Source organism: Mixophyes fleayi, chromosome 2, assembly GCF_038048845.1.
Source record: "Mixophyes fleayi isolate aMixFle1 chromosome 2, aMixFle1.hap1, whole genome shotgun sequence".
Lineage (NCBI taxonomy): Eukaryota > Metazoa > Chordata > Amphibia > Anura > Limnodynastidae > Mixophyes > Mixophyes fleayi.
This window is the reverse complement of record NC_134403.1, coordinates 97,209,309-97,223,505: the sequence shown is the minus strand read 5'-3', so window position 1 is coordinate 97,223,505 and position 14,197 is coordinate 97,209,309. Positions and strand designations below refer to the sequence as shown.

General features: G+C 41.0%; 1 protein-coding gene across 1 annotated transcript in view; it reads left to right on the top strand.

The window, feature by feature from the left end:
- Positions 1–140: 140 nt before the first annotated feature.
- The window catches only part of LOC142141355 (purine nucleoside phosphorylase LACC1-like), a 32,023-nt gene continuing 17,966 nt past the window's right edge, over positions 141–14,197 (top strand). Inside the window, exons 1-2 of the mRNA XM_075199748.1 lie at positions 141–219; positions 5,995–6,584. Coding sequence (XP_075055849.1) covers positions 6,002–6,584 — 583 coding nt within the window. The 5' untranslated portion in view covers positions 141–219; positions 5,995–6,001. The remainder of the gene's footprint in view (positions 220–5,994; positions 6,585–14,197) is intronic.

Genomic DNA, 14,197 nt, shown 5'->3' with positions numbered 1-14,197 from the left:
ATAGTATAATTTTAAAGCTTTAGAACAGAAAAGCAGACAAACATTAATACACTGCTGTGAAAATCCTGGGAAAGTTTTCAAGCAGCCAGAGGCAATTGTGGGAAAAAAGAGGGTGGAGACTTTATCTGTATGCCGGGTGTCATTGTACTGTAAGGAAGTAAAGTGTACATTCACTGAAAGCTCACAGTGTCAACATCAGGATCTGACTGCCAAACAACAGTAAGTCACAAATTGGTTAATGCTTTTTTCATACATTTCTTGCACAATTGCTGTACTCTTTTCACTGTTATGCACAAATGTACAATAGATTACAGTACAACAGGGAAAGAATATGCAGACTTCTGAGTTAATCGGGCATGTTCTTTATAAACACAATGTTTTCAGCATGATCTTAGTAGAATATCGAAGTAATAATGTAGTTGGTTGGTGTGTAGATTAAATTCACACCATTGAATTATACTAACTTCTTTTGTTCTTGTGAAATTAATGTTATTGCTATTATTGTTATTATTGGAATTATTATTGTTACTATTATTATTGTTGTTATTATTATTATCATCATAGTTTATTTATAAGGTACCACAGATTCTGCAGTGCTGTACACTGGGGAAATAAAGCATAATATATAAACTGTAGAGATCAAACAAACAAAATACAGAACAAGTGAAGGCAGATGCAATAAAACCAAGAAATCAAGCATAATAGACTAGACCAGTGGTGGACAACCCCTGGCATGCGTGCAAGACATATCACGCAGTACAGTTTTACCTGGCACGCCTCAGCTGCTTGCAGTAAAACTGAAGACGGACTAAATGGTTCCGCGCATAGCAGATCCTCCCAGGTTCCATTGTGGAACTGAAGACGCGCAAGAGGTGAGTCACACATTCAGCTGCCTACATGTATTTGAAAGTTAACTGGGGGCATTAGTATGTGGTATAATGTGAACTGGGGGCAATAGTATGTGGCATAATGTGAACGGGGGCAATAGTATGTGGCATAATGTGAACGGGGGCAATAGTATGTGGCATAATGTGAACTGGGGGCAATAGTATGTGGCATAATGGGATCTAGGGGCAATAGTATATGGCATAATGTGAACAGGGGCAATAGTATGTGGCATAATGTGATCTAGAGGCAATACTATGTGGCATAATGTGATCTAGGGGCAATACTATGTGGCATAATGTGAACTGGTGGCATAATTGGCTGCTAACAAATTGACCCTAGTCTGTGTGTCTGTCTGTGTGTATGTCTGTGTGTTAGGGAATTTAGACTGTAAGCTCCAATGGGGCAGGGACTGATGTGAGTGAGTTCTTTGTACAGCGCTGCGGAATTAGTGGCGCTATATAAATAAATGGTGATGATGATGATAATGTGAACTGGGGGCACAACTATGTGGCATAATGTGAACTGGGGGCACAACTATGTGACATAATGTGAACTGAGGGCAATACTATGTGACATAATGTGAACTAGGGGCACAACTATGTGGCATAATGTGAACTAGGGGCAATACTATGTGACATAATGTGAACTGAGGGCAATACTATGTGACATAATGTGAATTGAGGGCAATACTATGTGACATAATGTGAACTGGGGGCACAACTATGTGGCATAATATGAATTGGGGGCACGATTCTGTTGCATAATATGATCTGGGGACACAACAATGTAGCATAATATGGACTAGGGGCATTGCTCTGGCATAATATGATCGATCTGGGGGCACTACTGTGTGACAATATGAACTGGGGGCAATACATTAATACAGTTCAAACCACACAACTATGAATTTTGTGGGTACTAATTACATAAGTTAAGAATATGCATTATGTTGGTCCCATTACTATTAATATTATCATGTTGTTAGCTGGATAAAATAAATAATTAAATTATATATATATTTATATATGTACCACACCTGGGCTAGATTTTAGCTGGCACACTAATAGAAAAAGATTGCTGACCCCATGACTGGAAAACATAAAGCATAGTAGAGAACATGTAAGAAACAAGGACTCACTGATGTACCTGGTGGACAAGGACCAGAACACAGGAGGAGTGGGGCACTGCTTATGATGATTGAGTTACACCTTGCTTTTGGGCAAGTGCATGTTTGCAGTGCCACCCATAGGGGGGGGGGCAGAATGGACACATATCAGGGATTCCATCGTGTCACATGGCCTGTGACAGATCCCTGTGGCTATTACTGTAGCTGTATTCTTTTGGGCCCAGTAAGAATTCAAACATATTGCCACAAGCATCATGACTGCATTGTGCCGGTCATGTGGCATGCAGGCATGTGACGTGCATCATTATTCAAGCGAGAAGATCACTGCAGCACCCGGCCACCAATATACAGTTCTGCTACTTTACACAACATTGCCAGTGGGCCAGTTGGCACAATACACATAATATTAAAACATTAATACATTTAAAAAAAGCACAAAAAACCCTGTTGTGCCCCCCTTCCACAAACAGATTAACCCTAGTGCTGTCAGTCTTGGCTGGTACTAGCAAAACCTGGGGGACAAAGTGTGGTGTCCACCTGATTTTACTAGTACCAGCACTAGGCTTTACCAAACAGGGGTACCCAGCTCCGTACTGAAAGCACTAGGGCTCTCTCTATGCTCTATGGCCTCAGAACTGAGCCCTATGCACCAGCTAGTTTGTCTATATGATAAAAACAGGCCTGTCCCTTTATACAGGGCCGGTGCAAGGTTTCTCGGCACCCTAGGCAAAACTTCAGTCTACCGCCCCTCCTTCTCCAAATTGCCACTTCCTAGCCCCTCACACACTTGACATTTGTAAAATAAAAATAATAACTTACCTCCTCCTGGCTGGCTGGTAAGGCTGCAGTTCATATGCACTGATGTCGAGACGTACTGATGTTTGTCACAGAATGCTGTCCAGACTTCACTGCTGCCCAGGAGCAAATGCAGGATACTTACAGGGGAAGCTCTAAATGTTAGATTTCAGAACAAAACCCAAATAAAAAACTTGACATCACACACCTTACATACTGACATACTGACATGTCCCCCGCTGCCCACCAACTTTTCTCACACATGTCCATCTGCCCACTAGCTATTCTCACATATGCCATCCCTTGCCCATCAGATTTTGCCACTACCCACATAACACCAGCTTCGCTCACATGCCCCCCTGCCCAGCGAAGATCCCTCTACCACAATGCACTCCCCATATGGTAGTATGGCCAGCTCCATCAGGGTCAAGCTGCGAAAAGCTAGACTTTTTGGTGCTTGTTAAATTGTCCCAGACCACGGACCCCATTGAAAATTATGGGGATTGCGGTTTAAATAGAAACTTGGAGATACCTTTGATACCTCCTGCGTTAGGCTTTTGTTATGTAGCTGGGTTACTTAAAAATGCCAAAACCATGTGGAAAAAGCTATTTTTGTTTATGGCTTAATAAATAGGCTGTAGCGCATTGAGATTTCTGAGTGTTATGAGACATTATTAGTGTTTTTAGGCGGCCCAAGTGGCGTCCTAGGCAGCTGCCTAATGGTGGCCCCGGCCCTGTCTTTATTAGATTTTATCTGAACTTAGTTATAATTTTATCTTAGCAATTTCATCTATTCCACTTGCTGCAAGAGAATAGGAATAGGCAGTGTGAAATGCATTTAATATATAGACTAACGGGAATTGTACTATTAAGCTGTTAACAAGTAAGGACACTTCAAGGAACAATGATTTTATAATGTGGGACTGTCCCTGTAAACTAGTGCTGGTTAGCAACTAAAACAAGGTAATAGTTAAATTGTTTAAAAATACATTTTCTACATTTTTAAACCACCCCAACCTTGCCCATAGCCTGCTGCCTAAAACTGCAGCATTTTCATATTAAAGGCACTTCAGGATATATTAGCTCACATAGAATAGGATTCTCAATTCCAGTCTTAATATACTTCCCAATAGGGAAAGGCTGGCAAAGTTTAGCCCAGGGGGGTGGGGAGACTTGACTCAGCAGCAGGAAAATTTTATAGGAAAACAAATGCATGTGGGCCAGTGACCCAGCCCAAGTCACGGCACTAGGGACTGTCACGGCAATAGGGTTTCTGGGATCTGTTTCTGGGATTAGCTGTGGCAGAGATGAAGTGGAAACTAGGAGGCTAGATGATGGTCTTGCTCATAGAGGGAGGTTGTGCTCTGTTTGTGTATACCAAATGTAAGGAGGAGAAATGCTGGACTGGACTCCGTACTGGAATAAGCAACTGGAATCTGGACCTGGTGGACTGGAACCTGGACACAGGAACAGAGTGACTGAACCCATGGCCAGAGACTCAGTACCCCCGATGATCCAGAAACTCAGAAGATTATAGTACCAAAATCTGATCGGTAGAAAAAAACGAATAGACGGGGGCACAAGAGGCATAATGAGTGATACCAGGTGGCAGATAATAATATGGGAATTTAGTAATGGGTGCTATGTGGAAAACATTGGATGTGGTTTTCAGATCCAATCTGCAGGATTTATCATTTTTAGGGTGAAAACTCAAACCGCATCAGATGCGTAGCTCTTTGCAAACCCCTTAGACTGGATTTAATCTTAACACCAAATGAGGTCCTTACTGTGAACAACATGGTGTTGTGTTGTTGATGTCACAAACGTATATATGTGCAGAGTCACCTTTTCCAAGTTAAGACCCACACAAAGCAGGGAGGCAGAAAGTATGAGCTAAAAGGAACCCTGAGGAGGTAGGTACAAAGATACACATTTGTGGCCAATATGGGGAATGAATAAAAAACCACAAGGCCCAGCTGTGCCCTGTTCTACTAGTATAATGATACTAGCCACGAGGAAAAGTGGTTACAACTATACACCTGGACAACTGCCGATATGATATACTAATGTAGGATGTGATTAGTATGTATTTGTGCTAAAGTGTTAGTGCTGCGGATTCTGTGGTGCACTATAAGTAAACGATGATAATGATGATGGTGTATTACCTAAACATAGCTTCCATGCTATACTCCCAAGTTCTCTATCTAATTGTGTTCTATGTATACACGTAAAAGAGTAAATCTTTGTTATCCAGAAGTAATAGGGGAAATTATCAGAAAAAAAAGAGAGAGTTGAGTTTCTTCCATTTATCTGTTATTGTATTAAAGTTAAACCGTAAAGGCTAAAAATGCCTAACATCCTTCATAGGAATAATTTCTTGTAAGGGCAACATACCTACTCATCTCCTCACACTTGGAGCCCAGTACCATAATTATTACATTTTTACTGTGTGCTGGTAAATAGCAATGCCTTGTGGGGGCTTTGAGAATTGAAATGAATAGATATGTATGAAAAATATTGCACAAATGTGGGACTGTCCCTGTAAATTAGTGCTGTTTGGAACTTAATCAAGGTAATAATTTAAAAATAAAAATAGATTTTCCACATTTTTTTGACCCTCCCCCAACCTTGCCCATATGCTGCTGCCTGAAAGTGTGGCACTGTCACACTACACGCACTTCAAGACACATTCACTGTTCGATTTTCGATTCCAGTCTTCATATACATCTCAAGTTGTTATGTACAGGGATTTCTTTTTAACATACACAATGAATTTACAGTATTTGGCTAATGTCAGAAGCAGCTCCAACACTGGTGCACTCTAATAAATGGAGTTTCAGAACTAGTACATAATTATAACCCTTGATATTAGCCTTAGATATTACCAGTAATTATCAAACAAAGAGAAATCATGAGGGTACTATTGTATAGCACAGCACAGCACAGCACAACACATGTGATTTGGAAAGCACTGGGTAATTATTTAGGATTCATTTTTTAAAAATGATTTAGAAAAGTCTTTAACATGTATATAATGATAGGAATTATTTTTAGAGAGAAAATTACAAAAAGGTTGGTGTAGCAACTAATCAGATTCTGACTGTCTGACGAACACCTAATTGGTTGCTATGGGCAGCTATAACTTTTTCATAAATGTCCCCCATTGTTTCTTCTACATGTTACAGATCTGAAATGATTGAGGAAGCTAGCAAGGGAGAAGTGGTGCTGATTGATCTGTTTGACTCAGGTTGTCTTATAGACCTCAACACAGAAAAAACTATAAACCACGTCTGGAGCATCATTGACAAACGGTATAGCACAAATGTTCCATTCACTTACTTTATGTGCTACCAGGATCCTGCATGTAAGAATAATATATTGCCTGATACCACAGCAAAATGCTTCAATATTTTGAAAAATGGATATAAGATTGTAAGAGATGCAAACATGGCTGCTATACTTTATACCATCAAACAAGAGATTGATGTACTGAACTTAAACACGATTCTTGTCATCCTGCCCCAGCAAAGGAAAATACAAATGGATATATATTTATACAATCTGTTTACTGCTGTATACACATTCACATTGGAATGTTTTACTATACACAATGAGAACAACACCATTATACCACTATGTGGCACACAACGGGTAGATAATGAATTGGCTGAGGAAGACTCTGCGGAGCTGGCGAGAAAGGATATACAGACATATTTAGAAAGCCTCTCAGGTCTGAAAGGGAAACTTGTCATCCTTAAATCACGCCTGATCCCAGGTAAAATAATGTTTCATATTGTTTGAACACTGTCAGTATTGCAATGAGGTGTATACTGGAAATATTTGGCATATGTACCAGGGGTTAGTAGAACAACAAATATAGGTCGGATCTGACACAAGTTAGTGGGAAATATTTATATCTGCTTCTTAGTGGAAAGTCAGATACTTTTACACTAATTCAGTGTAGAACTGGTTTATCTGGCCAATTTCACTTGAATGGAAATTGGGAACATGATTGTATATAGATATTGCCCAGCATCAGTATTATCTCCAGTGTCGGTCTGTGGCATGAAGGTCCCACCGGGGAACTGCAACGCTAGGACCCACCAGAGGGGGTGTGGCCAGCCATCATAGAGGAGAGACCGGACACTAGAGGGGCGGTGGTCAGCCCACGAAGGACAGCTGGCACCACAGTATAGTATATAAAGAATGCAGTGTGTATATAAAGAGTACACAGTCTTGACCTGCCCCTTAGATTGGGCAGAACAGTTACCAAAAATCGGGATTGTCCCACTAGAATCAGAACATTTGACAGACTGTCCTACCTGTTCTTGTCACTTTCACCACCTGTGGCTGCTGGTTTATTTAGTTGCGACTTGTCTGGATCCTGGAATGTTGGGGGCCCTATTTGGGAAAAAAAATGGGTACATTTAGAAAATTCCAAACAGGCCCGGCGTTAAATCAATAGGGCCCCCGATTAATACTTAGGCCTTCCTCCAGCCCCAACATTAAAGTAATAGTATTCCCATTTAACAAATAAACCAATTTCCCTTCCCCCAAACAGCCCCAGCAATAAAATAATGGCATTTACGTATAATAAATATATCTATTTCCCGCAACCGTTACTTCCATTAAATAATTCATATTCACGTTTAATAAATATACCTCATGCTCCTCAAACTCAGCCCCACATTCATTTAAAAGCCCCCAAACCACTCCATCTTAAATTAATGGTCCCCACTATAAAATTAAATTGCCCCACCATCACCTCACAAACAAATAGCACCTATTAATTAGCCACAATATACCACACACACATTACATTGCCACAAGCTCCCTGTGCCCTCACCACACATTACACTGCCACAAGCCCCCTGTGCCATCACACACACACTATATTGCAACAAGCTCCCTGTGCCTTCAAACACACTAAATTTCCACAGGCCCCCTGTGCCATGACACACACACTACATTGTCACAAGCCCACTGTGCCATGACACACACTACATTTCCACAAGCCCCATGTGCCATTACACACACTCCATTGCCACAAGCCCCATGTGCCATCACACACACTCCATTGCCACAAGCCCCATGTGCCATCATCCACACATTACTGTGCCCCTTCATCATCACCATGCTGTGCCTCCTTATGATCACACTGTGCCCACTTATGATCACCACGCTGTGACCTCTTATGATCACACTCCGCCCTCCATGCTGCTTTTACCCCCTTCACCACACTGTGCAATGCAGCTCCCCTTCATCACTCTGTGGCATGCTGCTTCCCCCCCTCATCACTCTGTTCCTTTCTGCTCCCCCTTGATCACTCTGTGCCTTTCTGCCCCCCCTTCTTCATCACAGTGCCTTTCTGCCCCCCTCTTCTTCATCACTTTGTGCCTCCCCCCATCTTCTTCGTCACTCTGTGCCTTCCTCCTTCCCTTCTTCATCACTCTGTGCCATGCTGCTTGCCCCCCTTCATCACTCTGTGCCTTATTGCCCCCCTCTTCTTCGTCACTCTGTGTCTTTCTATCCCCCTTTTCTTCGTCACTCTGTGCCTTCCCTCCCTCTCTTCTTCATCACTCTGTGCCTTCCCTCCCTCTCTTCTTCCTCACTCTGTGCCTTCCCTCCCACTCTTCTTCGTCACTCTGTGTCTTCCCTCCGCCTCTTCTTCATCACTCTGTGCCTCCCCACCTCTTCTTCATCACTCTGCTCCTTCCTCCTCCCCTCATCTTCATCACTCTTTGGCTTTCTGTCCCCCCCCTTCATCACTCTGTGGCTTTCTGTCCCCCCCTCTTCATCACTCTGTGGCTTTCTGTCCCCCCCTCATCATCACTCTGTGGCTTTCTGTCCCCCCTCTTCATCACTCTGTGGCTTTCTGCCCCCCCCTCTTGACCATATTTTATCAAGCTGTGCCTTCCCTCCCCCTCTTCTTCATCACTCTGTGCCTCCCCCCTCTTCTATGTCACTCTGTGCCTCCCCCCCTTTCTTCATCACTCTATGGCTCCCCCCTCATCTTGATCACTCTGTGGCTTTCTGCCCCCCCCCTCCTCTTTATCAATCTGTGCCTTCCCCCCTCTTCATCACTCTGTGCCCCCCCTTCATCACTCTGTGCACCCCCTCTTCTTCATCATTCTGTGTCCCCCCCTTTTACAAGGCAGCGCCGCTTTAATTTTAAGCTGTCATCTCGCCGAACTCCCGCGAGTTGACAAAACCGGAGATTGATACATTTACCACCAGCTGTCATTAATAACAAATAAAACGTAGCAATTTTGCAGAATAGCAACAGAATTATTGAGATTAATGTAGTAAGATGTATTGTATGACAAATTAACTCTAACTCTGCGCCGAATTTAAATATTAAAAAATACCTACTCATAGAAAAACATTGGAACATTGAAATCCCAATAGAGGGATTAAAACTTTAAAATGTACAGAACATAATAGAGAAAGTATACCCAGAAGAGTTTCTATTTATTGTATAAGTACAATATCTTAACCACACTATCTTTTATTTCTATTTTCTAGATTTCACTGATTCTTGACTGTATTCTTCGTAGTTCTTTGAATTTATTAAGTGGGAGTTGGATAATTATTTTATTTAATGAAATAAAATTGTATGCATATATCAAACATTGGCTACAGGGATAGACCCATACTAGCAGGTTATTCCTACACCACAGATCTCCTGCCTTGGGTGGTGGACCTTAGAAGAGAACGAGCATTAGGGTAGGGTAGGATGCTGTAAAGATGATTTTTGCATACATAATGCACAAATCATCTCTACAGCATCAATAACAAACACATTTATAAATAGTTGTGTGTTAAAAAAAACCTATAATAACTTTTAATCCAGCACTGCATTTAATACAATATGCCTATTGATCTATCAAGGGTCTGTCAGGCAGTAAATAACTAGATCTATGAATTACATAATATTGAGTCTGTTTGCAATGCATTAGTCATTTCGTACCTCAGTAAATGATTTCCCCATCCCACTCCTGTTGACAGTTTAATACATGCTAACAGCCATGCTTGACTTATAACCGCTGTCCATCACTGCCGGCTGTTGCTGCTGGCTCTCATTTTCCACCTTTCCACTCTCTTCTAAACACCTTGCAGCCAGATCTGTCACTGGCTGGTAGGTGTTTCCTTTCCTTTCCTAACTTGGACTCCTATTGGCTTCCTGAGATCATTGCAGGACAGGTAAAGCACTATCAGACATTGGGCTAATAGCTGCTGTGAACAGGACTCAGCCTAGGCAAGAAGTGGTTGATTCTACAGAAAGGGAGACAAAGCCTTCACGGGTTGGTAAGTATACATATACTTGGGTGGGCAGTGTGACAGAGAAGGACGAGCTTCATTCATATGGTCCATTTTGGATTTTCCAGAGAGCTTGCAAGTTGCTGGCTTATCAGGAGTTGCTCCTGATAAGGTTCTGTTACAGGGTTGCAAGGCAGTTCACTCAGCCTCCCACAGTCTGGGGAGCAGGCGGATGCTTGCGGAGAGAAACTACAATTTATAGCCAGTGAGTAAGTACTGTTATTTTGAATGCATGTGTGGGACACTAGGTCCTTGCAGGGAGCATTCCACAAGCAAACGATGAGGGAGGCCACTTGCATAGACACAATATTAGACTTAATTCTTACAAATGGTGACAGAATATATGATGTAAGAGTGGGTGAGAACCTAGGATTCAGTGACCATCAAGCAGTATGGTTTAGTGTAAAGACCAACTCATACCACACAAAAACAAAGGTGTTAGAATTTAGGAAAGTTTACTTTATATAGATGGGAAAACGTGTAAGTGACTCTTTGGGAACTATTAAAACATATACTAACAAATATTTGCTAATATATGAAGCACTTTCACTCCGTCTCTAAAATAATGTGTGTATTATTTTAATGTATCCAGTGTACTTGGAATTTGTTCTTTGTTGGTTTAATACACATATTTACTATTAATAGTGGTTGTGCATCTTGTTCCCTTGTTATCCACACCCCACAACACTGCACATTAGTTCATTGAACTGAGTTTTTCCTGACATATTTATATTGCGCCTGGGATTATTTTTACTTTATGGGAGTACCTGCACATATATCTGTTATTCAAGTTCAATAAACAGAAACCTGTTTAAGTTCAAAAGCATTGTGGCTTAACATCCACATTAACACCGCTGACACCTTTAATAACATCAGAAGGTATAACCAACAATATTAAAAGCAACAGACCTTTGTATAAAAAGGGTTAAGAAAAGCACAAAGAAAAGGAAGCCAGTGTGGTTTGCAAAAGAAGTAGCAAGTATTGTGAAAGGAAAAATAGATGTCCTTCAGGAAATATAAGCAGATTCAGAAAATGACAAAGACAAAGAAGTGTATCTTGTTAGACAGAAAGGGCCTGAGTCATTAAGGAGCGCAGGGCAAAAAAAAAGGGGTAAATGTTATCTGGGACAAACCATGTTACAATGTAAGGGGTGCAAAATAGTTGCACACAAATACTTGATAGCTTTATTTTTACTCTGATATTTAAAATTGATCTAGGACATGCCTACCCAAACTATAAATCTACCCCCACAATTTAAATATAACTCTCCCTCCAATGCAACATGGTTTTGCCGAGGTGCAAAGTTACTCCTTTTTATACTTTGCTCTCCTTAATGACTCAGGCCCAATGAGACTAAGAAGGTAATCAGACAGGCAAAGGCACAAGCTGAAGAGAAAATGGCCCAGTCAAAAGGTAAAGGGGGCAAAACATTTTTTTAGTATAACATACTTGCCAACTCTCCCGGAATGTCCAGGAGACTCCCGCATTTTTCTAGAGACTCCCGGGAGAGTGTGGCGATCTCCCGGGTCTGCCTACTACCTAGTGAAGGGGGCAGATTTAGGTCCAAAACCGGGAATCGTGGCGTGGCGTTTGGCCCCACCCCCTGCTTTAAAATAACGCATTTGCGTCATTACATCACGGGGCGGGGCCAAAATGACGCAAATTTTGGAGCCCCGCTCCCCATCACGCCCACTATCCCCGGCTGGCTCCCGGAATCCAACTTTCAAAAGTTGGTAAGTATGGTATATAAGTGAAAGGAGAAAAACAAAAGGAGGAATAATAAGACTAAAGACAGAGAGTGAGAGTCTTGTTGAGGGAGACAAGGTAAATCATCTTAACAATTATTTTTGCTCAGTATTCACTACAGTAAGAGCGGGGAAGTGGCCACAGGTAAGTTACAAGTATATTCATAAAAATGAGGTAGATACAAGTACATTTAGAGAGGAGAAAGAGAGGGAAACATTCTTCAAAGGAAGAGAAGTATTAAAACACGAGGACATGCACAGACACTGGAGGGAAGTAGGTTCAGAGGAAATGTGAGGAGGAAATATTAGTTCACGGAAAGAGTAGTATATAACTGGAATAGCCTCCCAACAGAGGTGGTAGAGGTTAATACAGTAGAGCATTAGACATGCTTGGGATAGACATAAGGATATCTTTACAAAGAACGAAAGATCAAATAGGGTTTGATGTTACCATAGATTAAAAAATGGGCAGACTAGATGGGCCAAGTGGTTATCTGCCATAAAATTCTATGTTTCTATGCATAGTAGTCTTGGCACCATATATGGGTCTGAACATTAGACTTGACACCAGAAATGGCATTGTGTACTAGGCTTTTGAAAAGTGGTGACTCTGTATATTACACTTGACACTAGAAATGGGTCTGCTTATTACATCTGTAACCAGATCTAGATGTACATATTATGCTTGACACTGTATATTGATCTGTATACTATTTCTGGTTTTAGATATGGCTTTTAAATTGGGCACAGCTTTTTAGATTTGTCACCCAGTTATGGGTCTGCATATTAAACTTTGCTCCAAATATTGCTTTGCATATTAGACTGGGCAAGTTGAGGTGCACAGCATCACCAAAATCAGTTAGCACTGTGTCTTGGTTATTTTGTGCTTCATAAATGAGACACAGTAGGCCTGATTCATCATGCATGTAAATGGGCTCTGTGTACTCCTGAATTCAACAAGGAAGGGATCTGAAGATACGTGCGCTGATGGATTCGGGTGTAGGTCTGCTGTCCTCTATTACACAAGACGCTGCAGGATATGTCCAATACCTATGTGGAATATACATTCGCAAAAATAATTATTGAATTAATGCTACCTGTTAATAATATAGGCATTCATAAAAGCAGTTAAAAATAAAATAAAATGTATTTTATATATTTTTTCCCCATGAAATACATTTATTAGGATGATCTTAATGTCTAATAAATATAAAATTAATGTTTACAGTTCCTCCTTATTTTAAACACATGTTGTAGCATGCATCACTAGTACTAAGGACGTAGACTAGACCAAGAGATACTGCAGAAAAACAAGTAACGTTGAGATGCCCACAACTTGATTCGGACATGGTTGCATGCGCATGAGTTTGGCATGCTCATACTGTACATTACCCCTTCCCCGCCCCATTCACTCACAGAAATCATAGGCTGTAGTAAGTGTCCTTTGCATAAGTAGATGCAGCAAACATTACTGTGTTTAGTTATGTATAGCCCGGTTCTGGGCATGTGCAGACTGATTTTTCGTGTGTTACACACAAAATAGTCAGATTTGTGCCTTGATAAGTCAGGACCATCGTGTTCAAAATGCCAACATTAAAACAGTCCAGAATTTGTATATAATGCTGTAATCAACCATGAAGAAATTTGCCTGATGCATTATTGAATTTATCCTCTAGATGGAGCTATGCAACTGCAAATGATTTTCATCTCTGCGCTGGTGTTTGGTTTAATTACACTAGTATAAACTGGGCTTCTGCAGTTACAAATATTTGACTCACCTTAGTATTATCATCATCATCACCATTTATTTATATAGCACCCCTAATTACGCAGCGCTGTACAGAGAACCCACTCACGTCATTCCCTGTCCCATTGGAGCTTACAGTCTAAATTCCTTAACATATACACACAGACAGAGAGAGACTAGGGTCAATTTGATAGCAGCCAATTAACCTACTAGTATGTTTTTGGAGTGTGGGAGAAAACCAGAGCACCCGGAGGAAACCCACACAGATAAGCTTATCTTATTCTAGAATTGGTTGGGAGAATCCTGGTGGTTTTGATGCATAAAGAATAGTGATTGGTTTGCAGTCTCATAACTTTGTAACAAAAATGATCTGTACAGATCAAGAACAAGTTGTGATTAGAGAGCTCTGAATAACAGAATTTAAATACAAAGTTTCAAGAATGTTAAGCTTTTAAACCAATTTTTTGCAGTATTTTAGTCAGTGATTGTGTGCTTTGGGATGTTGGTTTTGACGTCAGTGATGGGAAGGCATCCTCTCAATACCACAATATCATTTTGAAATTGAAAGTAAGGTT